We start from the raw sequence: 26,272 nt of genomic DNA on the forward strand, positions 1-26,272 counted from the left end.
TGGCTTCCTGTCAGCAGGGATAAAAGTGCATATTGAGGATAAGTGCTCAGATATGTATGTCTGCAATGCTGGACCGGTGACAGGTGGACTCGGGCCACTGCCAGCGCTGCATAGAGCTCATAAGATAGAAGTAGCTGAAAGTAGCGGGTCTTGGCAGAGGGCGAGCCGTAGAGGATGCATGAGGTTTCAAACTTCACTGCACTAATGGCAAGACCAAACTCAAATCCCCTGCTGTATTATGGGGAAAGGTACCGTAAGGATAGAATTAACGATCATTTCTTGTTTCTTGCTTCATATTTGACATGGGATCTACTATAACATAAAACATAATCATATAATAGGCCTCTCTGTCATAACATATGCACACTGAGCAAACGTCTAGTCTTTGAATTGCAAAGTCGCCTCGCTCATGAGAGTGAAATGATTACTGTTCTTGAGAGTAAATTGTGTTGTAAATGCATCGCAGGCAGTAAAAATGTAATGTTTTAATTGTGTTATTAAAAAAGAATCAAAAATGCTTAAGTGCTTAGAACATAATTAGCTGCATGTTCCTCTCTGCTGAGAAAATGAGCTGATCCTGGCTCTTGTACACTGGAGGCAGGATTAGTTTTAGTGTGGCAATTAGTAATATGGTTCTCATGAGAGAAGAGCAGCGCGGTAGTACCATGACTGGCCAGCAGAGGGGGAGCAACTTTAATGAGGGCTGAACACAATACCATGTGTGTCAGGGTCCAGGATCAGCTTGTTAATCTGCAGAACTTGTACATTTATAGTGAGAGTTACACACAATGTCAAAGCAATGGGGAAAGTCTGCACTAATAGTGACACTGTTTAAGAGAAGGCAGGTGAATTATTTCATTGGGACTGCTCAAAAAGCCATATGCTCAGTAAAACAAAGAGGAAGAAATTATGATTATTGTACAAATTAAATTACAAAATGTTTACAACACTCAATGTTGGAATTACCAGGTAACAAGTAACATATTGTGTAAAGGACTCAATATTTACGTCTGTCAGAACATGAAATTGATTTATTTTTAAGCCACAGGGGAATCTAACTGATAGCAGCTGGAGAATGTTGTATTTATCTAAACTGAAACAAAATACTCAAATGACATGTTGTGCCTTAATTGCTTAAATAACAATATTCAGTTCTGACTCGCGAAAAAACATCTTGTTCTTTTAAACGAAGTTGTTATTTAGCTTGGTCTACTGAAGGCCATACTGGATGTTCTTCGGACAACTACAGTACAGAAAACAGTGTTTAAAATATACATTTTTTTAATATAAAGTTTTTTTTATAAATGGTTGTTTGTAAACTTGAATAAGAAGGCGAAGAAGTATGTTACATACCCGTGAAAAACACAAATATAATCCCCCAGAGACACAAATCTGCATGCAGGGTTTGGTGAGAGACCATGTAACCATTTTACAGGCACAGATCTCCAGTCATACAAATATAAAAACAAACACATCGGATCCCGGGGCAAATATTCCTACATAAATATCATTAAAACACAAAACAGAACATGCATGTGTCGTTTTATGAAAGTGTTAAACTTCCTAGAGTACAAACGGCTGTCTATAGTGCGAGGGAGAGAGGGGGGGGAAAGAACTCCTCCTAAAATAAAACAGATATTTAACTTGGCTCATGGCAAGTTTCAGCGTCTGATGGTAATGATATTATAAAATGACTACTGGACAAACCCCATAAATAACTGTGCTGTGTGGTTTCCAGACAGATAGAAAGCTGGGACATGTTGGTTATTGCAGTGGTGCATGTTGTTGAAGCATGAACACACACACACACACACACACACACACCTAAAGCTGACGCCACAACGCTGAAAAGTAAGAAATATGCAAACCAGTGAGGTTTTTATATATCTGAGTTTCTCTCTTTCATATCATTTACATCTTTTTTTTTCCTCTCTGGAATGGAGTGGGAATTTCCTTTATATCCTATTTTGCTAAGCTAAAAATATCAAGCAGTGTTTTCTATAAAAGTGAAGGATCTTATTCAAGCCGCAAAACACAAATTATATACTGAATAAAAATATGTGATGTACACTGTTATTACACATTGAAATAACACTAACTGATTTATTTTGAAAGAGCATTTAAGGTCTTTTTACTGTTAAATAGAAGCAAAAAAACGGATTCCTATCAAAATAAAGTCAACGCAGTCTGTTTTAATATAATCTGTCTGAATGATAATGTCCAGGTAAATAGATAATGGGAGAGAGCTACAGTAAAATGTGAACTGGCTCAGTGGCGTTTCTATCCTCTTTTCTTTCCATGTTTTGACACTTTAATATTCACCATATGCCCTGTCAGACCTATCACAGGCGCGCTTCATTTTTATGCTTCTGTGGTGTGGGCAAACAGTGCGTACAGCTGCTGCCGTCAGACAGCTCTTTCCCCCCGTGCATCAACTCACACGTGCAACCAAACGGGCCTGTGTCAGAAACCACAAATCCATGAGATGAGCCAATCACTTCAAGAAGCATCTTCCTTCAAAAGTGCTGCTTCAAATATATATATTTCATCTGACATCCTATATTTTTTTGATATGAGTAAGGCAAAACAGACAGGTGGGATTGGAAAATTACCTTTTCGTGATACTAAGTTTTCCCTGCACTTCCACGATTTAATGTCATTTTCCATGCGGTTTTTGACATTTGAATACCGACTCAGGACAGCATCAAAATTCTTGAACAGATGACAGGAAAGGAGCATGGACTTTATTATTTCCTGCTAGTTAAAGCCGGCCTTAGCCTGCAGGAGTACAGCTCTCTGTACAAATCGCTATTTTAGGAGTTGAAATCCCTCGGAGTGAGGAAACGGTAGTGTGCCAGGTAACATACCTTGAGGTACTTCACCAGTTTCTGGATCTGCCAATATTCAGAAGGCAGGTCTGTATTACTCTCCTGACGGCGCTCCGGCTGCTCCTCCTCCTCCTCACTCTCAGATGAACTCTCACTGAAAGCGTCCAATGACATTGATCCTGCTGAGGTCTTACTGAACAAAGAAAAAAAACGTACACATTCAGATAACAACGTACAAAAGTGCGGGATAGTGTAACCAGACAATACAATAGCCAGACAAAGGGATGGAATATCTCTTTTCCGGCTTCATAAATTGATAAAACAGCACGGTCATCCCACACAAGGAGACACATTAAGGAATTTGAAATACAAGTGTCAAGTTTGAACTTCCTCAGAATCTAAACAGCAGGAGAATAAGGATTGGATTAATGTCACGGGAGGACTGGAGTCATCATCATCATATACAGAGGGAAGACTCCTGCAAGGCTATTGATGCAAACAGAAATGCAGATGGCTTTTTAAAGTTGCTCCGGTCACTTGGATAACTTTATCATGAAAATGGGTCACAGCGGAGCAATGAAATTTGGAACATATTCAAATGGAGGGACGGTTCCCATGTATGTACAAATGGCATTTCCAGGGGAGCACATATGAGGGAGTGTTTTCCAGGAAGCAACATGATAAACAGCGAACCTTCAAGAAGCTGCCACGCCTACGCACGCCCCCGGTGCGTGCACATTCAGGAATGATTGAATGCACCCTGGGGAGATCATAGCATGTACAGTACACTACCTGATGAGCAATAATGCTATCAGTGAACAGTGGCGAGTGACAATTTATGATGCTAGCAGCCTATATATTGGCAGAGAGCTGAGGAGGTCTAGCTGCCAAGAAACAGAGGAAGAAAAAGCCTTGACATACATTTGATACTTCAGATTCAGTTCAGACTACTTTATTTTCCATTTCATTTGCATAAAAAGGAAATGTTTCAGTGCACCGGCATGAAATACAACAATCACATACAATACACAAAACCTGCAATGTGCATTTTAAAGTCTAAAACTGACTAAAAGGTGGCAGTCATAATAAAAGTGCTAAGCGGATTATTCTTCAACTGGCACCCACTTAAAGAGGCAATACTAAATTGTGTAAATACTCTGGTACAAATAAAAGTCCTGCATTACAAATTCTAAAGTAAAAATGTATCGACATCAACATATACTTAAGTACCAAAAGTAAAAGTACTTGTTATGAGTAATGACCCTTTTCAGAATCATACGTATTCAATAATTGATTATGATTGTTGATGCATTTATGTGTCAATCGCAGTGGAGATAACTGGACATTGTAACCAAAATGTCATTGTTTATTTATTAGTTGATTTATATTTTGTATAAACCAATAATCTGCATCTGTAAAGTAACTTAAGCTGTCAGATATATGTAGTGGAGTAAAAAGTATAATATTTGCTTCCAAAATATAGTGGAGTAGAAGCAAATAGTGGCATAAATTGATTGTTTAGTAACGCAGAAATGTGCTCAAAGTCAACTTTATGGTCAATCTTCCAGTTTGTGTGTAGACAGAGAGATCGAAATACTGTTTCCCACAATCCCGAATATAAAAACAAATGAATATAGAATATAAAAAATATGAAAATTAAAATATGTGTGCAAATATGTATGTATATACACAGTCACAGACACATTTGTACGCGTGCACCTAAATAAAAACACAACAATCAATATATACAAAATAACAGTCACTTCAATATTTTGAGAATGTACATTAGTGCAGATTGTCCATCGAACGTGCATTATTGCAATATTGTCCATAGCAGCGTAAAAAGTGTCTGGTGCCGGATTTGAGTTTCTGAGTGTGTGGGGGAGTTATAGTCCAGTGGGGTAGGGAGGAGAGGGGGGAGGGAGGGGAGTAAATGTACATTATTACATTCCCCTAATCTGGATGTGTCTACAAATGTCCCCACAAAAAGGATTTAGCTTTCAGTTTCCCAAACCTTGTATACAGTAGGTTACTCCTCCTACAGAAAAATAGGTATTTCCTATGGATTGTATAAATACCTGTTTTTGGACACTTACATTTTCTGGGATGACAGGCGCCCAGGTAAAGAGGACGCAGAGAATTCTGCTTTCATCTTTCCTTTGGCTCCTGCTCCCCGCTTTCTCTTCTGTATTCCATCAGACTTCTCCTCTCCAGAGCTCTTACTGCGTTTCTTTTCCTCCGCTTCACTGTGATGATGTGAAATAAGAGTCATTACGCCTGCTTCTATTTTGAAAATGGTTATTTTTCTAACATAATCATTATTTAACAATTCGAGACAAGGGTTCAGCGGGCATTTCTTTTTTCGAGATGCTTTTATCTTTAGCCAGTTTCTCCTCAAGTGGGTATAGTTATCACAAGGTACAGCTGCAACAGCTCAGCCCTCACGAGATCTATTTATCAATCAAAGACCATATGTGACAGATCTTTGGGGGATTTGCTTTTCCCAACATTTCTGCCTGTAATTGGGCAGAAAGGGTTTCCACGCTGTGAACGTATCCATTAACTCAGATCTCTGTGTAATCAGGAATATTTTCAGTTGCCTTCAAATTTATAAAAGCATATAAAAAAAACATGACGAGGTTTGGCATCGCTGTCATCCAAAGCTCCAACAGGAGGGATCCCTGCTACACAGTGTGTGTTTTAGGATACATCTTCATGAGGAATTATTACGTACCCACATGGAGACGTGAGGCCGAGATTCCTCCATCTCGGACATGGTTCATATTTCTTTTCGCCGCCTGTCTTGTACAGCGATTGCCTCGCGTTCTCATTCACATTCTTTTCCCGTTGCTCGTAAGAACTCTGGGGTTGGCCTCGTTCCTCCGCGTCAACCGGTTCCACATGCTGGACCTTTTGAGTTGATGGAGGTTCTTGCACTGCAAAATCCTGTTGGTGAGGGGGGAAAAGACAAAGACAGGAGAGCGAGGTAAAGACGGCATTTAATATGTGGCCAAATTGGAGAAATTAGACAGTTTACTGAAACATATTTTCCATCTGACACGATGCCTCTCTCTTCATTATTTGAGACACGTTACATAACACTGTCTGACAAAGTGTTCCCAGAAAAGTCATGTTAAACTACAGAACAGTATCAGTGACACGTGAACAACATAAAATTACCATAAACCCGCTCTCGACAGTATAACAATTCAGTCTTTATTGAGGCATGGGGTAGAATAACACGTTCCCCATGCTTTACACAGAAGAGGTCCCCCCTCTGTTAATTGGCTGAACAATATCTAAACGTTTATTGTTTCTGTACATTCCTCCACCTAAAGCCTTGCAGCTTGGCACAGACAGAGTAACGCCTTTGTGTCACTGTTATTCAGTTATGACTTTTTTTCTTTTGAAGGCCTTTATACCAAACTTTTACAACCTATACATGATTGCCAATGAGACACATATGAATGGTTTGCAGGCAGGAGAATGTTTTAATCACAGACACCTGCTCTGCAGAAACAGCTCAGACTGTCATTGGTTGTTAGGGGCTCAACATGTTTTAAAGGCAAGGGGGAAATAATTAAGATGTATTGCGAGGGATTGTGTTCGAGCTGGAACCAATCGCTTTTCCAAAGACTTGTTTTTCATAAAACACAAAGTGACCCGCTATTGGAAACATACAAGTCAATTCAGCCAACCACAGAGCCACAGTCTGACTTTATTAGGCTAACCAACCTTCCTTAATTCTATTATATGTGAAATGGAGAAAGACCATGCGCTTACACAGAGGGAAACACTCCACATTTCTTGACATGTCACAGTAAAAAAAGTCCCATTACAGGTGAAGTCTGGAGACTAATGCTGTGTTAAGCAGCCGTGACGCCTGCAACAAAATGTATACTAGGTGACATTCAATCATTAGCAGTTTTTTTGTATCCCTTCATTTCACTACTAAAGCGTCCAACTATTTACATGTGTTTGGCGGAGAGTTGCGTCTAATCACTTGATCCATACGGATGGAAAATCAGCGGGGCAGCAAATCTGAAGCCATCGGCCATAGAACATCTATCCCATTCTCTACTGACTCACTGTGACAGTCTTAATTAATTTCAGGATGTTAAAAATGAATAACAAATCTTACAAACCAGGGAGGTTTTGCTCTTCAGCGAGCGTCGTGTGCATGCAAATACATCGCATGTCCAATTTCCAATCACTGTGATGTCAAAATGAATCCACAACAGGGAGCAGAGGGGGCGGGCCAGCTTCCTCCCCGTGTTGCTGTCTCCTCTGACTGCCTCTGCTCTTTTGATTGAGGCTGTCTGATCTAATAGAACTACTCAAAAACACCTGCTTCCTCACTTTGGAAAGATGTTTGGAGATTAGGTGTTGTTATCTTTGGCGTTCGCCTTCCAAGTGTGTTGCAATCAGGGAAGCGAGACGGAGATATGCGAGATCGTGTTTCTGACAGACTGCCGTGGCGCTATCAAATAAAAACTGGAAGATATCATGACTGCAATTACTTAATTTCTGACATGGGATGCATATTGCGCCATTGGATTGCTGTCGTCGGCAATCAATCGAAGGACTTTCAAAGCAGTTTTCAAGTTGACCCCATCACATGATTGGCTCAAGTTGAGAGAGAGAAAAAGATATTGTGAAACAAAAGTAACCGGACAATGCGAGGTTGATATCAAAGGGAGTAAAGAATCGAGAAGAGAGAAACCCTGACGATGATTTGTGCCTCCACAAACTGGTTCACAGCTAAGTTTACTGCGGCTGTCCAGCACTTTTAGATGCTTCAGACTCAAAGCATCACTCTTCACACAGGACTCGTAAAACATAAAAGCCTGAATGTCTTTTTTTTGTACACGCCTCGGCCTGGCACTACACATTGGTTTATTAAAACCTCTACTAACGCCATTCCAGCTCGCAATATGGACGGTCCAATATCTACTCCACGTATATATAATGAAAACTTTGTAAACTATGGAATATAATCTAAGAATATCTTTCATTTAACTGTGTCCAAAATGATTCCCTCCATCATTTATTCATTTACTTCCTATTTTCTAGTCACTCAATTGTGAGCGGTTAAATTGCGGTTTCAGACATTTTTGAATCTTCACCTTTTGCCTCTTCAATGTACTAGTCTCTCACAATGGTTATGTTCTCATCAATAGAATAAGGAGCATAGCATTGTGGAACTGTTAGCAAAAAGTAGTAGTACATGCCATGGTTGGGGTTATACTACTTCTTCTTTCCATATGGTGCATACATTTCTCAAATAACAAATACAAATAAAATGGTGCAGAGTAAACATAATATAATCTATAGTCACATGTAACAGACACCACATAATGGTGTACAACCACGAAGCAGTGTTTAAAGCTTACTGTCGATGTTAGCAGTTTAACATTCTGTTATCAATGTAGAGGTGATGTTGATGTGAATGCTACCAAAGTCATGACGCTCTATCTTGTTGGGACAATGAATGCATGGCAATCCATGCAAAAGCTGTGCGTATTTTTCATTGGTCTTGACCAATGTGGTAGACCAACACCATGTACAGATCTACGTATAAGCAGTATGCTAGCATGGCTGATTGTAAACATTTCACATTAATGGTTGTTTAAAGACTTACCTCCCACTTTATTTGACTGGGATGACATAAGAACAAACAATACAATTATTTATTATTTAACCCTAAAGATACGAGATCAATACAAAGTCTGCAGTGAGCAGTAGATGGTCTGTAGATGATGCCATATTTTCCAACAAACATCAGTGTGAGATATTTTTAAATGATTAACAGATTTTTGGACGCAGCTGGGATCTATTATTGAGGCGATTTGTTCAAATTACCAAAGCAGGAAATAGCACTACTGAATAAATCACGTGTATTTCTATGTCTGGAAATGAGAATGTGTGTGTCTGTCTATGTGTGTGCGTGTGCGTGTGTGTGTGTGCACGTGCGTGTGTAAGATGGGGCTGTGCTGTTTGGATGTTGAAGGATTTTAGAAATGTTTCAACACGGTGACAACCAGACACTAGCTCACTAGCGTTGAGCAGCACAGACACTGATTACACAATGCTAAAGTGTTTATGCATGTGAGTCACACAGTATCAGGGATCAAATCAGAGGTTAGAAAACAGGACCTTGTTATGGGACAAAGAGCCATTTCATCACCCACACATCCACACTTTGTGAGATAAAATCCAAGGTTAGACAGAGGAGGTCCTACCGTGTGGATGAATGATAATTGCATCTGCTATATCCCACTGTACCTGCGTGTTTATGTTCTCAGCAAAATGTGGAGATCTGCTCTTCAGAAGAGTGCGCAGGTCTCTGTGCACATCACTTGTTCGCTCGTAGCCACTTTCCTCCCCCTCCTGTTTTACGCCCTGTGAAAACAAAGTGTAAAAACAGCTTCATTAATTCTAAAAACCACAATTATAATGTGACCCACATGTCAGCCTGAATAGCCGGGGTTAGAAAGCTCAGAGTATCTCCAGGCAGCCTCAAAGAGGAAGTGTAAAACCATGTAAAACCGCTAAATTAGGTTTCAGACACTAGTGCTCTTTGAGGTTTCATTTGCATCAATGTCGACCGTTGGGTGTTTTAAGATTGTAGTTTTTCACCTTGGTCGAACTGTTTCCAGGTGAAGAAACAGACGCAGGAAACCGAGGGCTTGTCAGCAATGTGAGTGGAAGAGTGAAAGGTGCTGCAGCATGCAAAATCTTCTCTTAGGATTAATGGCAAACACATTCAGAGTATCCTGGACTTGAAAGTATTTTGAGCTCTCTATGTAATCTTACACTGGGGGGGGGGGGGGGGGCACTGAAAAGCCAGGGTTTGACCTCGATGTTAGGTTTCTTTATGAACATGATTGAAATCAAAAGAGATATTGTAGTTATTTTGTTGTTGTAACAATGTAAACAAACCTTTTTCTTCAGACTGTATTGGATATTGGAGATCTGCTATTAATGAGTGCACGTGCCCTAAAGCTGTTGGATGCAGTATACCAGTATGTGCTTTTATTGCTGGGCGTGGTTATTTTGTAGACCACTGATCTTTGTTTAAATACCCCTTCCAGCTGGAACAATGTACAGAGGGACTTACAAATGTCAGAAGTGATTATTCTTGGTAACTCAAGTCAGATTTAATGGATCTGGAAAATAAAACTCTTGGTCCAAGCCTTCAGTAGTGAAGGTATTGTTTTTCATTTTATTGATCTGGTTCTGTAAACTCAGAACTGTTTACGTATCTAAAAACGCATCTCGTCTGTACTCCTCTGCAGGATCAAACAGTTGACTATTTTTATGTTGTAGATTTATTGCTATAGAACCATCTTTTTATTACTATTATTCAGACCTGAAAACATGGGCAGATTGAGTATGCTATGTTTAAGTCAAATAATGTCAACTGTTACACATTTTTTTAGGTGGACTTTTTCCCATTTTGGATCACAGATCATCGATTGGATGTTTCTTGTAAAGAATATGCCACACTTTTACAGTTGTGTGGATCCTTCTGCCCTCTCCTATAGGTTATATTAGGGCTGCTCAATTAATCATATTTTAATCGCAATTATGATTATGGCTTGCAACGATTACGAAAACAACGTAATCGAAATAAAACGATTATTTTTTATTATTATTATTATTAAAAAAAAAAAAATTCTTTAATAAATGGATGTTTTCAAAGTAAATGGATAATCGTTTTTAATAATCGTGATATCAATTATTGACCCTATGATTTTTGCCATAATCGAGCAGCCCTAGGTTATACTGTATGTCCCATTGGTTTCCTGCTTTCCTTTGAATATATGCTGGAAATATGTAAGTGGTATGGTAGTGGTTGGAAAGCAACTAAGAACATTTAAAGTACTTTACATGAGTACTTCATTCAATGCTACAATTCTTATACTTCACCACATTTAAAAGGGAAATAATGTAATTTGACTACACTACATTCATTAAACATCTTTCTTCCACCTCTGGGTATATGCATCTGTAATGTATTGTTGAGATGTTTCGACTTTACTACCAACTGATTGATCTGTGATGTTGCTTTAAGATTGCTATTGTAACAGTTGCTGAGGAGGAGGATAAACAAAGTAACACGATGTGGTTATTTGATTCAACAGCACGACTAAAGGAACTTGGAATCAATCTTTACCAAATCACTGGAACACTTGCTGAGGTGAATTCACTGCCACTTTCAATGATAAATTGGCCTATCAAAAAGTATTTTCCAGTCTGCTCCTTTAACATTTCCTCACACAGAAAAAGGAAACAACATTGCATTGACCTTCAGCAGCACACAGTGCTTTATCTTCCTAGTCTTACCCCATTAAGAAAAACTCCTGCAGTGCTGCAGGTGACGCAGAGGGTCTCAGTGTCACACGGCTCGATCTCTAGGTAACACATCTCGCCATGAACCTGTCTCCAAGGAGGGGCACGGCAGCCATTTGAAAATATATAATCTGAAGAGAAAAGGGGAGGAACGTTGCATAAATCTTGCCAGAAACGTATTATATTAACAGTATACAGGAAAACTGCAGAGGTCCTAGACATGAGCCCTGGGTAACTCTATCCTTTCAATTGCAATATAAATCATCCACTAAAAGGAAGCCCTTATTGACGCTAGTATATTTTAAGGCCGTTTGCAGTATTTCTTTATACAGTGTCAATCCAACATGAGAAATGAGTACTGCTTTAACCGCTTGGTGTGCACTTGCTTTATAAGGCCATGATAAGTGCACTGCATTGACTAACGACTTGGTCAACTGGAATCTGACAGATATAATAGCTTCCATGTCTGTTGTGGCGGCAAATGCAGACTTTTTTTATGCGTTGGAATATTCAGCTTTAGTGTTAATAGCAATTGCTCTCCTTGCAAGTCAGTGAAATGTGGAGATAATTCAAACCTGATGTGTATCGAATGGACTTCAACACCCTATTTTCCCCTTCAATGCTTGACTGTTTCAGTGAATCCACTTCATTCTTCACTGCGGTGGGGTCAAGCCTGATTTCTCTGTAATGAAAATGTAGAAAAACAAAACAAACATCTAATTCCTCTCATTCATTCATGGTTCCCTTTTCTAAACCTGCTGCCTATTCCAATCATAAACAACAGCATGTCGCAGTAGGACTGGTTAGGCCGGAGTGAAAGAGGATAGGAGGGGAGGATGGAGAGATAATCAGAGAGATTTCTGAGAGATTTCTTCTCCCTGTCTTCTGCACAGCTAATCAGCAGCTGATCGGTATCTGCCTGTGCACCTGAGTCTGATGGCTGATTGGATCCTCTCACCCTCAGCTGGCCTATCAGCAACCAGGGCCGACCATAAAGGAGGCACCCAGGAAGTCTTCTCTCTCTCACTCTGGGCCTGTTGCTGAGGAAGGAACACGGCTGTGCTTAGCAACTAAAGCTCTTTGGAAAATCTGAACTTTGTTAATGTGTGTGTTGAGAGGTGGAGGAGTTAGGTAAGTCTGGGGTACCCTGTACATTTCTCACCACCGAGCTAACTATTGTTTAGACACACTAGGTAAGCGGATTGTTGCCACCCCTGTATATTGTTTTGTCAAATTCTTTGTAGTTAGTTAGTGAGGGTTTTTGTTTGAGTTTGGTTTCAAAGGATAGTTGTAGAGGTAGGCCTGGTTTTGTTATGCTTGTTTCTTTTGTTTGGCACAATCCTTTGACTCCTCCTCCTCCTCACAAACAGAGTTTCTGTTTAATTGTATTATCTGATAGGTTACAAGGAATAAACCTTTTGTCAACCTTTACTCTGACTCTCTCATACTTATTGGTTGTACGTTATTGTCTCCAGGTCCCCTAGACCTTAGTGGGGACGTAACACAGCTGGAGAAAAAAGACGCACATACCCGGCTATCTCTTCGAGGCACTTGCTGAGGAGCTTGTTATCCAGATTTCGGAGAAACAGGAACAGCTTGACCTTGACCTCCGAGTCCTTGCCCTGATCTTTCACTTTGTCTACCAAACTTAGCACGTCAGTATCGGTGTCTTCTCCCTGCAGGATGCTGGCAACACTGGAACCAAGAATCTTAACCACGGGGTATCTATTTTCTGGAGAAAAAAAAAGATATTAACATCTTTAAATTCAGAGCCTGATTGCAGGGGCATGGACGATATGAGTTGGAATCATTTGGATCCAACAATGAGGCAGCCCTTGTATGTACTTTTCTATTAGGGCACCCGTACTGTGGTGCAAACGACGATATTGGGCTTGAGAAATCAGTTTCATCTTTTAAATGCATACTTTGAAGAAAACCATGATGGTCATGTTTTATTGTGCTTTTATTGTTTTTTTCTAACTCTCTCAGTCAGTTTATCAAGTGGTCTAGCAGACTGATTGGTGAGTCACAGCGAAACCTCGAGACCCTGTACCTCAGAAAGTTACAGCAGTTATCCAGCTTTATGTTAAATTATGACTCCCACCCTCTACACACGGAGGTTAGTAGTCCAAATGTGTAAAACTAAACGGTATAAAATAACCTAAACCAGACTTCTATGTGAATAAAATATGCACTTTTAATATATGCACTTTTAAGTTTTGTCAAATCTTTATCTCTTCTTAATTGTATCTGTATTCATTGCTGTGGTTAGTTGTATCTGTTTTTAACTCCTGTTTCAACTTTTGTATTGTTACTGCCTTGGGTTTTAATGCAGCGCACTTAATTACCAAGCATTATTAGATGATCTTTGACAAAAAACAATTAAGTCTGTAGGTTATGAAGCTATGCTGGTGCCTGGACTCCTTAAGATGCTAATTAGATTCAAATATCACCCTGTGGTCATCATGCTTACCTTCTAGACATGCTTGAACCTCTTCCACCTTCTTATCTTCTGCCAGATGAACGAGTTTAGAGAGCTGGCTGAAGCTGCGTACAGAAACAGTAGGAGGGGAGAGCTGCAACAATGGAAGCCCTTCACTGTCTCTCTCATTGGACTGTACATCTGAGTCACTGCAGAGAAAATAAACCAAAAACAGTACTTCAGTTGTATCCCTATTATGACTTTTCTTGTATTAGTTATAAAAGCCAACACACTTAAGGAAGATCAGAGTCTGTATTTTTGTTTCTCTACTTCTCCACTTCCAAGATACAAAGCTAAACACACGCTGGACCAGAACTTCTGAAGAAATAAAAGGGAATGTACTCAGTCTAACTGAAGCTGAATAACAAATTAATTATAGCCTCCTGCTTTGAGTAAAGCCAAGGTAAGATACATTTGGACACCATGGTGACAGCATATCCTGCACAGACACGTAATACTGAAAACACTGGTCAACCAGCTGCCTGCCTCATGATTAGACCAACCTGATGTCATAGTCTGTTTTGAAATCAGATGCCATTAAAGTGGTACTCCACTGGAGAGGTTCTTGAAACACATGCAAGGCCTCCTGTGGGTGTTGGGAGCCGAACTGCTCAGCAAAGCTCAGGATTTCCTTCAACAAGGACTCATTCATTGGCGTGGACTCAAGTTTGCCAGTACCAGAGCTGGCCGGGGTCCACTGGGCTGCCCTCGTCAGTGATAGCCCCATAGCAGCGGCTGGGATATTCTGAAACTGAAAAAATAAAAACAACACTATTTTAAACAGTGTGTCACTTTACTCAAACTCATTATTTGTCATCTGTTGGCTTTGGGGCTCATGAGGAAAAATGGAGAGGTCATGCTTTATTTCTGAGACTACTTTGATATTAGATTGTTTGATTTTTTTAAGTGTAATGATTAGCTATTTCTTCTTTGCTTTATATAATAGTTAATTGAATAAAGAGTTTGGATTCTTAACTGACCATGTTAGTTTAGGCTTAAGATAATCGTTACAAACTATTTTCCAACAGTTCATAGCCGTAATGATTCATTTAAAAAAATGTCAGATTAAATTATAGTGAAAGTAATTGTTCATACGTTTTTTTGCCGTTCATTCAAAGCTTGAAAATACATTGAAAAGCTAACTAACATTTCAGCTAACGTTCTAAAAAAGGCACGTTGAGTTTATGGTGTTAAATAACGTCTACAATTATGTTTTTCTGAATATTATTTACCTTTATGAAATATATTTAAGCAGTAGAGAATTAGAATACTTGCTCACGTGCTTACTGCACATGGTAGTTGTCAAGCTCTTCCTTTTTACAACAATGTCGAGGTTTAAGTACCAACGTTTAATATGCTAACTTAGTTTAAGCGTTACTGTAGTGCCGTTAGCAAAGCTAATACGCAGCCTTTAGCTTACTCTCGACTAACTACAACTACTTTGCGCTTTTCCTTGTCAATAAAAAACACATATTACAAGTTTTAACCATGACTTCCTACTTCTACTCATGTAAACTTACCGTGTACTTCTAGGTTTTTGCCTATTTCTAAACTTCTACCGTAAATTTGGTATCAACCGTGTCCATGGAAACCACACGCGACCTCTCCCAGCATATCCGACCCTTTTGGTTGCTATGATACGACCAAATACAACGGAACGCGAGTTGGTTCAAAAAGAACTAAACTCAAACTTTTAATAATCTCTTCTAGTGTAAGAAACATTACCATTACTATATTGTTCTATGTTGTTTGGAAAAAAATAATAAGATTAAGGAAAATATATATAAAGAATACAAATAAAACTGAAATATAATTATTTATGTGTACAGAGCAGATGCAAACTGTGTGAACTGTAACTGTAGAAATGCAAGTGTTGTGACTTGCATGGTCAGAGTCTGCGAAATGTCAAGGAAAATGCTGTCATAATAATAATATCCCTGTATGCTTTCCCTTTTGAGTGTCCACATGACCGCATATTTGAGAGCCTATTTCCCCTCTCACTACTGGTTTGGCAGTGTCCTGCAGACAAACATTGGCAAGTGAAAACAGTCTATTTGGGTGGATACTCTCTGTTTAGACTCGGCAAACAGGTTCACTCAGTTTAATGTAGATACACCAATCCAAATGAGTATGTTAAGCCTTATTTTGGACATGCACATGTTCAAATTGAAGTGGAAAAGCTACTGAAAAGACATTGTACTTTTGGATGTGTAAAGCAACACCAATTGTAGCATATGTTTTTGCAGAATAGTAATTAAAGTGGATGAGGACAGTCACTGAACATGATGGCTTGAAAAGAAAATTATTTGCAAATACGGCAAATGAACAAATCCTACTTTATACTCTTTTTTCTGTTCAAACTCACTCAAAAGTGATAGGGACAGAAACATACAAATGTCTTCAGGCCCCACACCATGGTAGGAAACATTCTCCTTATAAATGCAGACGTATTTTAATGTAATGTGATTAAACCCCTTTACTCTAAAAGCACAGACGTATGCCGCCTTGTCTATCACACTGTCTGCCAGCAGCAGCACAGACCTTTCCCTTTTAGCCTGGCGCGATGGCGGCACAGCAGGTGGAACTACTTTTTTATGAAACAGTTTTGGGTAATTTGGAGTGAGTCTGCATGTAAATCAATCACCAAGAATCCCGCAGGGGGAAGTAGTAGTATCAAGAAAGATCTGTATGGATGTTGTTCTTAAAAGATTAGATTTATGTTTGCCTCTCCCTCCAGGTATTTGATTTGGAACTAACGGTCTGTATTAAGTGCTGGAGTGGGGGGGCTATGGAGCTCAGACAGTGCTGACGTAAAGTGTGTGCGTTTGAGCTTTCCTTCTAGTAAAAAACAATGCTAAGACGGATGGAAGAGGAGAAAAAAGGGAAGGAAAGCAGGATAAACAGAGTCTTAATACATCTAACCCTGGGCCTCATTAGCGAGCCTAATTGCTGTTCGTTTAAGGATTAAATGAAACGCTCTCCCCAGCCCGGGCCCTTTACAAAGTAAAACAAATATGCTGTGAGCCCAGAAGCACCTGCTCCCTCTTAGATGTTCTTCCACTAAAACTTAATACAGCATAATAAACACGAGTGCTTTTTCACCAATGCCTGAGTTCAGTCGCTGATTGAACTGCATGGAAACGCGCTGACGACACACACAGAAAGGTACAGCGGCCGACCACCATACACATGGACATCATGATTGCATCCGCTCGCAGTGTGTGCAACTTCCACACTACTCAATTAACACTCACATTTAACATACACAAAAGCTGTGCGTGAGTAACAAGAGTGATGATGAGGAGGTGCGCTGGCTACTGTTTCTGGTTTAAAGGGAGCTTGTGAGCGTATCTCCTGTATTTTTTCCCCCATGCATTCACATCCTCCAGGGATGTTTATTCAGGATTCGTGTCAAAACCAGTTCAGTGTGGCTCATGGCTGTGCGGTTAAAAGCAGTAAAGGACATTTTGTGACACTGGTCATTGTAATGAGCACCGGTGAGATGTGTCGCTCTAATCCACCGGGTTCTAAAATAGAAACAGTTAAAGGGACTCTAACAAGAGGCCGTGACCACATCGTCCCGTTGTAAAAAACTCCACAATCCCGCCTGTCATTTCCCATAATCCCCTGTGTTTTTAGGCACGCAAAATAAGTGCTTTTAAATGAGATTCAGCATGTGAGTCGTGATGGACAAGAAGCTTGAGGGGCTGTCGTGTAAATGTCTTCCAAGGAAAAGTTTATGGCTCACTTTTGTTACTTTCGTGTAGCTGACTCTGGGTAACGGCTAAAAAAAGATCTTTTGATGAGATCATTCGCCAGTTATATGTAATTGCCTGGTTCATTGACTGTTTAAACAGGCACTAGCACGAGAGACACATTGAAACACAAGAGTGATAATGGAACCAAAGAAAACTAATCATAATTATTTCTTATACACACACAGCCGGGATAATATCTACATATTAACCCATCATTGAGGCATGTCACTCATCTAAATAAAGGATATAGTGTGGTGACACGTTATTGGACATAATTCACCTCTCTTATTGTGTTGCCACACGGACCCTTTAGTGGGAACACCTGTAGCGTTAGCACCCATTCCTGCTAGCTCGTCAAGCAGAGCAGTTGATGAGTTAACCTCTCTATGATTAATGGATAATAAAGATTGGAACTCTGTTCTGAATACACCGCCTCCGACTCCCTTGGCCTGGCACTACACTGGTGACCCCGACGTTTCCGAGAAAGTTTCCGGAAAATTAACGAGCATGGCTGAACGCGATGTGTTCGTAAAGCTGCTGGAATTCTGGCAGCACGCCGCGGAGGCATGGTTCGCACATGTGGAGGCGCACTTCGCCTGCCGACAGGTCCGTGACGGGGACCTGAAATACTACCATGTGGTAGCAGCGCTGGACAGCTCTACGTCGTCCAGGTTGGTGGGATTCATCACAGCCCCCCCACATCATGGCAAATATGAGGCGATTAAGGCCCTCCTCCTTAAGACATTTAGCTTATCTGCTAAGGAGAGGGCCCGCCAGTTACTTGACATTCAAGGCCTAGGAGACAGCAAGCCATCTCAGCTAATGGAGAAAATGCTAAATCTGCTAGGGGGGGAAGATCCTCGGATTTTATTCACGGAGATTTTCCTGCGTCACTTGCCTCCCCGGGTCCAGACGGCGCTGGCCAATACGCCTGTCACGGAGCCGCGTGCCTTGGCTGAGGAAGCGGATCGTTTTTTCCTGGCTACACAACAGCTCAGTGCAGAGACGTTATCCGCGACGCGCAGCGGCCCATCTGCAGTCAAGACAGCATGGCGGGGGCCAGACACGGCTGTGGCGAGCCGGCGTGGAGACACCGGAGAGTGCTTTTACCACGCACGTTTCGGGACAATGGCGAAGAAGTGCATCCCTCCGTGCAGCTACAAACCCCCGGGAAACGGAGGGGCCGGCGCTCAGTAGTGGCCCTGAGCGTCGGCGGCACGTGCAGGGTCCTCTTCGTCAGCGACAGCGTTTCGGGGAGCCTGTTTCTGTGTGACACGGGCGCTCAACGGAGCGTAGTTCCCGTGTCGAGTGAAGATGTCATCCGGGGAGGGCACGGACCGCGATTGACGACGGCTAACGGCGGTCCCATTCGCACGTACGGCGTGAGGCCTATGTGTTTGTGCATCGGAGGACAGCGTTTCAGCTCGGACTTTGTGACGGCGGACATTTCTTTTCCCCTCCTCGGAGCGGATTTTTTGTGTGCTCATGGACTCTTAGTGGACGTTAAGAATAGGCGTTTGGTTGATGCCTTGACGTTTTCTTCCCTCGTGTGCACACTTGGCAGCGCAGCGTACGACGGGCTGTCAGGCTCGCTGTCAGGGGCAGACACGTTTCTCAGACTGTTGGCCTAGTTTCCAGACCTGTCGCTGCCCACCTTCTCTGCGCTTACCACTAAGCATGGCGTGGAACACCACGTCACTACCGAGGGGCCTCCTGTCTACGCCAGGGCCCGGCGGTTGAACCCTTCTAAGCTGGCTGTGGCGAGGGCGGAGTTCGCAACCATGGAGCGCCTGGGCATTGTCTGCCGCTCCGACAGTCCTTGGGCTTCCCCCCTGCACGTCGTCCCCAAACCGAACGGCGGGTTCCGCCCGTGCGGGGATTACGGCCGACTCAACGACGCCTGACCGCTATCCAGTGCCGCACATTCAGGATTTTTCGGCGCATCTGGCCGGTACAGGGGTGTTTTCCAAGGTGGACCTGGTGTGTGGATACCACCAGGTGCCCATGCACCCCCTGGACATTCCCAAGACGGCAGTGATAACACCTTTTGGACTTTTTGAGTTCCTGCGGATGCCTTTTGGACTCAAGAATGCCGCTCAGACGTTCCAGCGCCTGATGGATTCGGTGCTGCGAGACCTGCCGTTTGTGTTTGTCTACCTCAACGACATACTCGTCGCCAGCGCTTCAGTGCAGGAGCACCTGTCCCACCTCCGAGCCCTTTTCACACGACTCAACGAACATGGATTAATCATCAATCCTGCAAAGTGCCAGTTCGGTGTGTCTGACATTGATTTCCTGGGGCACCGCGTCACCAAGGGCGGTGCGACACCTCTGCCAGCGAAGGTGGAGGCTGTTGCGGCTTTTCCTCGACCGCTCACAGCCGGTCGCTCCGTGAGTTTCTGGGGATGGTGACCTTCTACCACAATTTCATCGCCCGGGCCGCACACATCATGCGGCCGCTGTATGAAGCGTTGAAAGGCAAGACCCCCGTCCAGGCGATCGACTGGACAGCAGAGGCGGACGTCGCTTTTGCTGAGGTCAAGACCGCGGCGGGTTCCGCAAAAAAAAAAAAAAGGATAATGATTGCAATGGTTCAAGTTGTCTTCAAAGTTTGGATACAACATGACATGTTATCAAAATCTTTTCTAAATGAGTCCCAGCAAACAAAACCTGATACCGTTTGGAATATGATTTTGCAACAATATCACCGCTGGAGCTTCTTGGACATAAACCTGCAATTGTGGTTTTTAAATACTGTGCACAGTATGTATTTCAAGTGGCGATCGCTTAGTGGCAGTGCTTTCTTTGGAGTGGATGGACTCTTGTCAAAAATAGAAATAATTCAAGATTCATGTCCATAGGGCTTCTGGGCAAAACCAATGACAACATCTACATGACTTAAAACACACTTTGTTTATGTTGGTTGCACTTCTGAAAGCCGACACTTGGCTCCTCTTTGGAAATCATTGAGGCGCTTTACAAGCGCTTTTAAGGATTTCCAGAAAGCTGAATGAGCACATGTGGCCGCAAAACATATCTTAGAGAAAGTCATCATAAACTTGAATATTCTCAGCACCCCTGACTGGCATATACAGTGTTTTCTTTAAAACTGCAGCTTGTCATTTAACGTGAAAATAAATAATTGAAAAGCAGATGTAATACAGTATATTGAAGCTGTGTGTGGCTTCAATATAGATCAGATCTTGAACAGGGGTTTTTCTAGAAAAATATAGTGAGGGCAATACTGTGGCGCTGATCTATAAGAAGTATCAATTCTCGCGAGAACATGACGCCTGTATCCAAGATGGTGCCGCGAACGTCAACATCAGTGTGACGTCCGAGTTCCGTAAAAACAAAGCTGTCTATGCCGTCTGTCGGCCTATTTGACACACGGTTTTCATACTTTTGGAGTAATAATACAGTTTTTGACGAACAGAAATATTGATTTCTGCCATCACTTTCAAATACGGGGGAAATCGGCATTTTGGTCGCATGCCGAAAGTAAGAGGGCGTTTCAAAAACCCTGTTGTATTTGTTTGTATTATTGTTATAGTACGTGTGGATAGAAAGATCACAAGCATATACAATGGAGTCGACCTTAGCTTCATTGTCCAACTCAACTGGTGGACTGAACTGGACCGTCACATGGTTATGACATCACCAACAGATATTTAAGGCCACAACATTAGGAGGCCTTTCAGCTGATATCTCACTAAAGCAGTGCAAATGTACTGGGAACATTTTATCAATCAATGTTTAATCAATGTTTATTTATATAGCCCAATATCACAAATGTTACATTTGTCTCAGTGGTCTTCACAGTGTGTACAGAATATCAGTATGACAATACGACACCCTCTGTCCTTAGACCCTCACATCGTACAAGGAAAAACTTCCGAAGAAAACCCACAGTTTAAAGGGGAAAATGGGAGAAACCTCAGGGAGAGCAACAGAGGAGGGATCCCTCTCCCAGGACGGACAGACGTGCAATAGATGCCGTGTGTAAATTGAAAAGATAATACATTTGCAACATAGATAGTCCAAATGTTTGGAAATGCATGTGTGTATAATAGGAAGATGAATCCACGAGGATATCCATCCAGGACCGATGATCCAGGACCACAGCCACGACTCGCAATCCAGGGCTCGCAATCCAGGACACAGGACCGCAAGATCATCCATGACTCCGGATCCCGGCGTATATAGACACCAAAAAGAAAGAAATTTGGGGAAGCTGGGTTAATCGGAACATGAGAGTACACAGGTATAGAAAGAGAGAAGGAAGAAGGAAGATGTCCCCTGACAAACTAAGCCTATATCAGCAAAACTAGGGGCTGAATCTAATCAGCCCTAACTATAAGCTTTATCAAAAAGGAAGGTCTTAAGCGCACTCTTAAAAACGGATAGGGTGTCTGCCGCCCGAACACAAACTGGAAGCTGATTCCACAAATGTGGAGCTTGATAAGAAAAGGCTCTGGCTCCCATTGTACTTTTAGAGATTCTAGGAACAACCAACAACCCTGCATTCTTGGAACGCAATGCCCTAGTAGGACAGTAGGGTATAATGAGTTCTTTAAGGTAAGATGGCGCCTGCCCATTAAGGGCTTTGTAGGCGAGAAGAAGAATTTTAAATTATATCCTGTGTTCTATAGGGAGCCAGTGTAAGGCAGCCAGAACAGGAGTAATGTGGTCCCTTTTCCTAACTCTGGTTAGTCCACGAGCTGCAGCATTTTGAATCAGCTGAAGCGACTTGACTGACTTCTTGGTACTCCCTGATAATAAAGAGTTACAATAATCCAGCCTAGAAGTAACAAATGCATGGACTAGTTTCTCTGCATCGTTTTGAGGCAAGATATGCCTGATTTTTGCAATGTTACGTAGATGGAAGTAGGCGGTCCTTGAAATTGATTTTAATTGGGCGTTAAAGGATAAATCCTGATCAAATATAACATCAAGATTCCTTACAGTCTCACTGGAGGCCAAATTAATGCCATCCATAGTTAGTATATCTTTAGATAATTTGTTTCGTAGATTCTTCGGGCCGAGTACAATAACTTCAGTTTTGGTCGTGTTTAACATCAAAACGTTTAAGGTCATCCACGTTTTTAAGTCCTTGAGGCAGTCTTGAATTTTATTTAGATGATTAATTTCATCAGGCTTGATTGATAAATATAGTTGAGTATCATCCGCATTAAAATGAAAGTTTACAGAATGATTCCTTATAATATTGCCTAACGGAAGCATATATAATGTGAACAAAATAGGTCCGAGCACTGAGCCCTGTGGCACTCCATGGCAAACTTTGGTTTGCGTGGAAGATTCATCGTTAACACGTACAAACTGAGAGCGTTCAGATAGATAGGACCTAAACCAGCCTAAAGCAGTTCCCTGTATGCCAACTAAGTGCTCTAGTCTTTGCAATAGGATATCATGGTCGATAGTATCAAATGCAGCACTGAGATTGAGCAAAACAAGAATAGAGACAAGTCCCTTGTCACAAATTAGAATGTAATTTGTGACTTCAACCAGAGCTGTCTCTGTGCTATGATGTGTTCTAAAGCCAGACTGAAAATCTTCAAATAAATCATTGTTTTTTAAGTAATCACACAGCTGTTTTGCGACCGCTTTCTCAAGAATTTTTGAGAGGAACAGAAGATTAGAAATAGGTCTATAGTTGGCTAAAACCTCTGGATCGAGGTTGTGCTTTTTAAGAAGCGGTTTTATCACTGCTACTTTGAATGATTGTGGAACATAGCCTGATAATAAAGACATATTCATAATATTTAATAAAGAAGTGCTAATTAATGGAAAAACTTCCTTCAACAGCTTAGTTGGAATTGGGTCTAACATGCACGTTGATGGTTTAGAAGAGAGAATCATTGAATGTAATTGTTCAAGGTTTATGGCTGAAAAGCATTCTAGTTCACTATCTAGTGTAATATTAGAACTTACGTTTCCGGGAGCTGTTGATAACACTATACTGGTCAAAGGCAAGAGGTCATTAATTTTGTTTCTAAGAGTAACAATTTTATCGTTAAAAAAGCACATAAAATCATTACTACTGAGTGCTATGGGAATAGAAGGCTCAATCGAGCTGTGGCTCTCTGTCAGCCTGGCTACAATGCTGAAAAGAAATCTTGCATTATTCTTATTCTCATCTATTAACAAAGAGTAGTAGGCTGCTCTCGCTTTACGCAGTGCTTTCTTATATTCATTGAGAGTAATATGCCAAATTAAACGAGATTCTTCAAGTTTAGTGAAACGCCATATCCTTTCAAGTTGTCTAGACTTTTGCTTTATTTTGCGGGTTTCGGCATTATGCCATGGAGCTAATCTATGTTGTTTTATTTTCTTCTTTTTCAAAGGAGCAACAGAGTCTAATTTTATTCGCAGCGCATCTATAGCACTGTCAACAACATGATCAATTTGGGGTGGTGTACATTTTGTATAATAATAATAATAATAATAATTCCTTATATTTATTATAGCGCTTTTCCAGATGCTCAAAGCGCTTCACAAATACACATTACACATACATTCAATGGTCACTGTGGACAATACCCACAGGAGAAAGTTCAGGTGAAGTGTCTTGCCCAAGGACACCACGGCTTTACCAACACATCCTCACTCCCAGGTCGGCCTATGTTGATGTTATGTCAAGTTGGGACGGGTTTGGGACGGGTGGCGCAGTGGTCTGTGCATCCGATCATCAGATCAAGGGGGAGTTCTGGGGAACTCCAGTTCGAAACCCGCTCCCGCCGCCACTGCGTCAGGCCGTTGTGTCCTTGGGCAAGACACTTCACCCGGATTTGCTCCTGTGGGTATTGTCCACAGTACATGTATGATACTAATTTATACTTGTAAAAGCGCCTTGATGACCTCGAGGCGTGAAGATGGACGGTGTGGCGCAGTGCGCTGTGCAATGATCATCAGATCAAGGGGTGAAACCCGCCGCTGCTGCGTCTGTAAAGCCGGTGTGTCCTTGGGCAAGACACTTCACCTGAACTTGCTCCTGTGGGTATTGTCCACAGTGACCATTGCATGTATACAAAATATGTGTAATGTGTATATGTAAAGCGCTTTGAGCATCTGGAAAAGCGCTATAATAAATATAAGGAATTATTATTATTAATTAATTATTAAGTCCCCTGCCGGCTTTTTCCAACTCCGTTATCCATTCTCATTGGATAACGGAGAATTGTACACCCGGAAGTAAATATTCCCCTTACTGACGATTGATTTTACAGTGATATCTGCACTACTCATCGACTAAAAAACACCAGATTATCCTTGTTAATTACACAACATTGATTGGTTTAAATTGTGTGCAATGCTTTTGTATTTTTCCCCTTCGATTCGGAGAAACAAATCTTTTTTCGGAGTAAAGGATGGCAGAAGACACTACACTACCCAGAATCCCCAGCTATCATTTGGACTACACCTTAAACTCTGTTTGACGTCACGTGATCTTCACATTTCTCCCTGCAGAAAAAGAAAACATGGCCGAACTTCGTTTTATTCTGGGTGTAAAATGCCTATTTTAAAGTTAGTTTGGCCATTAAAATGCGTTTTGATGTCATTTGATGCGAGAAATATGAGTTGTTATTTCAGATGATGTGTGCAGTGGATGTACATGATCTTTAGTTTGCTAGTTATTACGAAGATTACTTCAGGAAATTGCGTCCAACGTTTTCATTGTTACCAAGGTGGTTGCTAGGGACGCTGCTATCGATATTATTTCTGTTATGTTGTGTAACTGTTTAATGGTGTTATCTTTATTGCTACCCCCTTCCCTGTCAATGTATAGTGTTGGTCCACAGCGCAAACATATTAGTTTAACACAATCCGCATCTAAAGATACGTTATTTTCCCCTGTGCAATTCCAGTCTCACATCTCAGAGCACATCGTCATTAACAAATACCGGAAACAGACCGAAAACCTTTAAAAAAAATAAAATAATAACTTATTCCGAGTGTGCTTGCTTTTCTCTTTGAAAGTCATCACATAACGGCATTGTAATACACGGTTCGGCTGCATTAAATATTACATATCTGCCGTAGTTCTGTATGTATAGCCCTGATGAGAAGACAAACATGAGGAACTGAAAACGTGAGGTGGATCATAAATATATCAGCCATTAAACAACATCTTACATTTCTTTTCACACAATACGTCTCCTTGCAGTATCAACACTAATTCGGCTCACTTTTATATTTGATCCAATTGGTAGATAGGCTGTATTTACACCATAAAAGTGCACAGATGATATAAAGAGACACCTGGTGGTTAAAGCATGTTATTGAATTTCATTATGTTTATTATTAGATATTAATAGGATCCCTATAAAGTATATTCATTACTCGTTATTCTCTACTAATAGTTAATTAAAAACTGTATATAATGACTATTTTGCACATCCCGTTCAAGATTTCAAGATGTTCTAAGGTTTATTGACATATCGTCAATAGGCCTACACAACTATGGTGTAGTTCTGCACTGAATGAAAAACTTGTGTCGCAGGTTCCTCAACAGTGGACATCTATCAATATGTGTGCATACCTCCAGCAATGTTAACTATGTTGAAGCACTTATTTTAACTGATATTATACATAATGTATTATACTCTTATAAGATGTATGCAGATATTTCATCTCCGGCCTTGTCAGGTATTGAACAATCAATAAATATAAAACAGAGAATTTGTGTGATTATACTAAATGATTTACAAATAAACACCACTGCATATTTAACTGTTACACATGCTGATGTAACGCAAATGTTCCAACTTGGGATCAATAAAGTATATCTTATCTTAAGCTGATCGATGGCTACTGCCATATTTGCAAAA

At 41.1% G+C, this 26,272-nt stretch overlaps 1 protein-coding gene across 1 annotated transcript in view; it reads right to left on the bottom strand.

The window, feature by feature from the left end:
* Positions 1-15,274, bottom strand: part of odad2 (outer dynein arm docking complex subunit 2) — a 45,466-nt gene extending 30,192 nt beyond the window's left edge. The window contains exons 1-10 of the mRNA XM_034108849.1: positions 15,186-15,274; positions 14,169-14,416; positions 13,657-13,814; positions 12,714-12,915; positions 11,759-11,865; positions 11,178-11,314; positions 9,114-9,230; positions 5,563-5,774; positions 4,925-5,074; positions 2,868-3,021 (exon numbers count right to left, since the gene is read on the bottom strand). Of these exons, the coding sequence (XP_033964740.1) occupies positions 2,868-3,021; positions 4,925-5,074; positions 5,563-5,774; positions 9,114-9,230; positions 11,178-11,314; positions 11,759-11,865; positions 12,714-12,915; positions 13,657-13,814; positions 14,169-14,392 (1,461 nt within the window). The 5' untranslated portion in view covers positions 14,393-14,416; positions 15,186-15,274. The remainder of the gene's footprint in view (positions 1-2,867; positions 3,022-4,924; positions 5,075-5,562; positions 5,775-9,113; positions 9,231-11,177; positions 11,315-11,758; positions 11,866-12,713; positions 12,916-13,656; positions 13,815-14,168; positions 14,417-15,185) is intronic.
* Between the last annotated feature and the right edge of the window lie 10,998 nt (positions 15,275-26,272).

Source organism: Pseudochaenichthys georgianus, chromosome 20 (genome assembly GCF_902827115.2).
Source record: "Pseudochaenichthys georgianus chromosome 20, fPseGeo1.2, whole genome shotgun sequence".
In the NCBI taxonomy this organism is placed as follows: Eukaryota; Metazoa; Chordata; class Actinopteri; order Perciformes; family Channichthyidae; genus Pseudochaenichthys; species Pseudochaenichthys georgianus.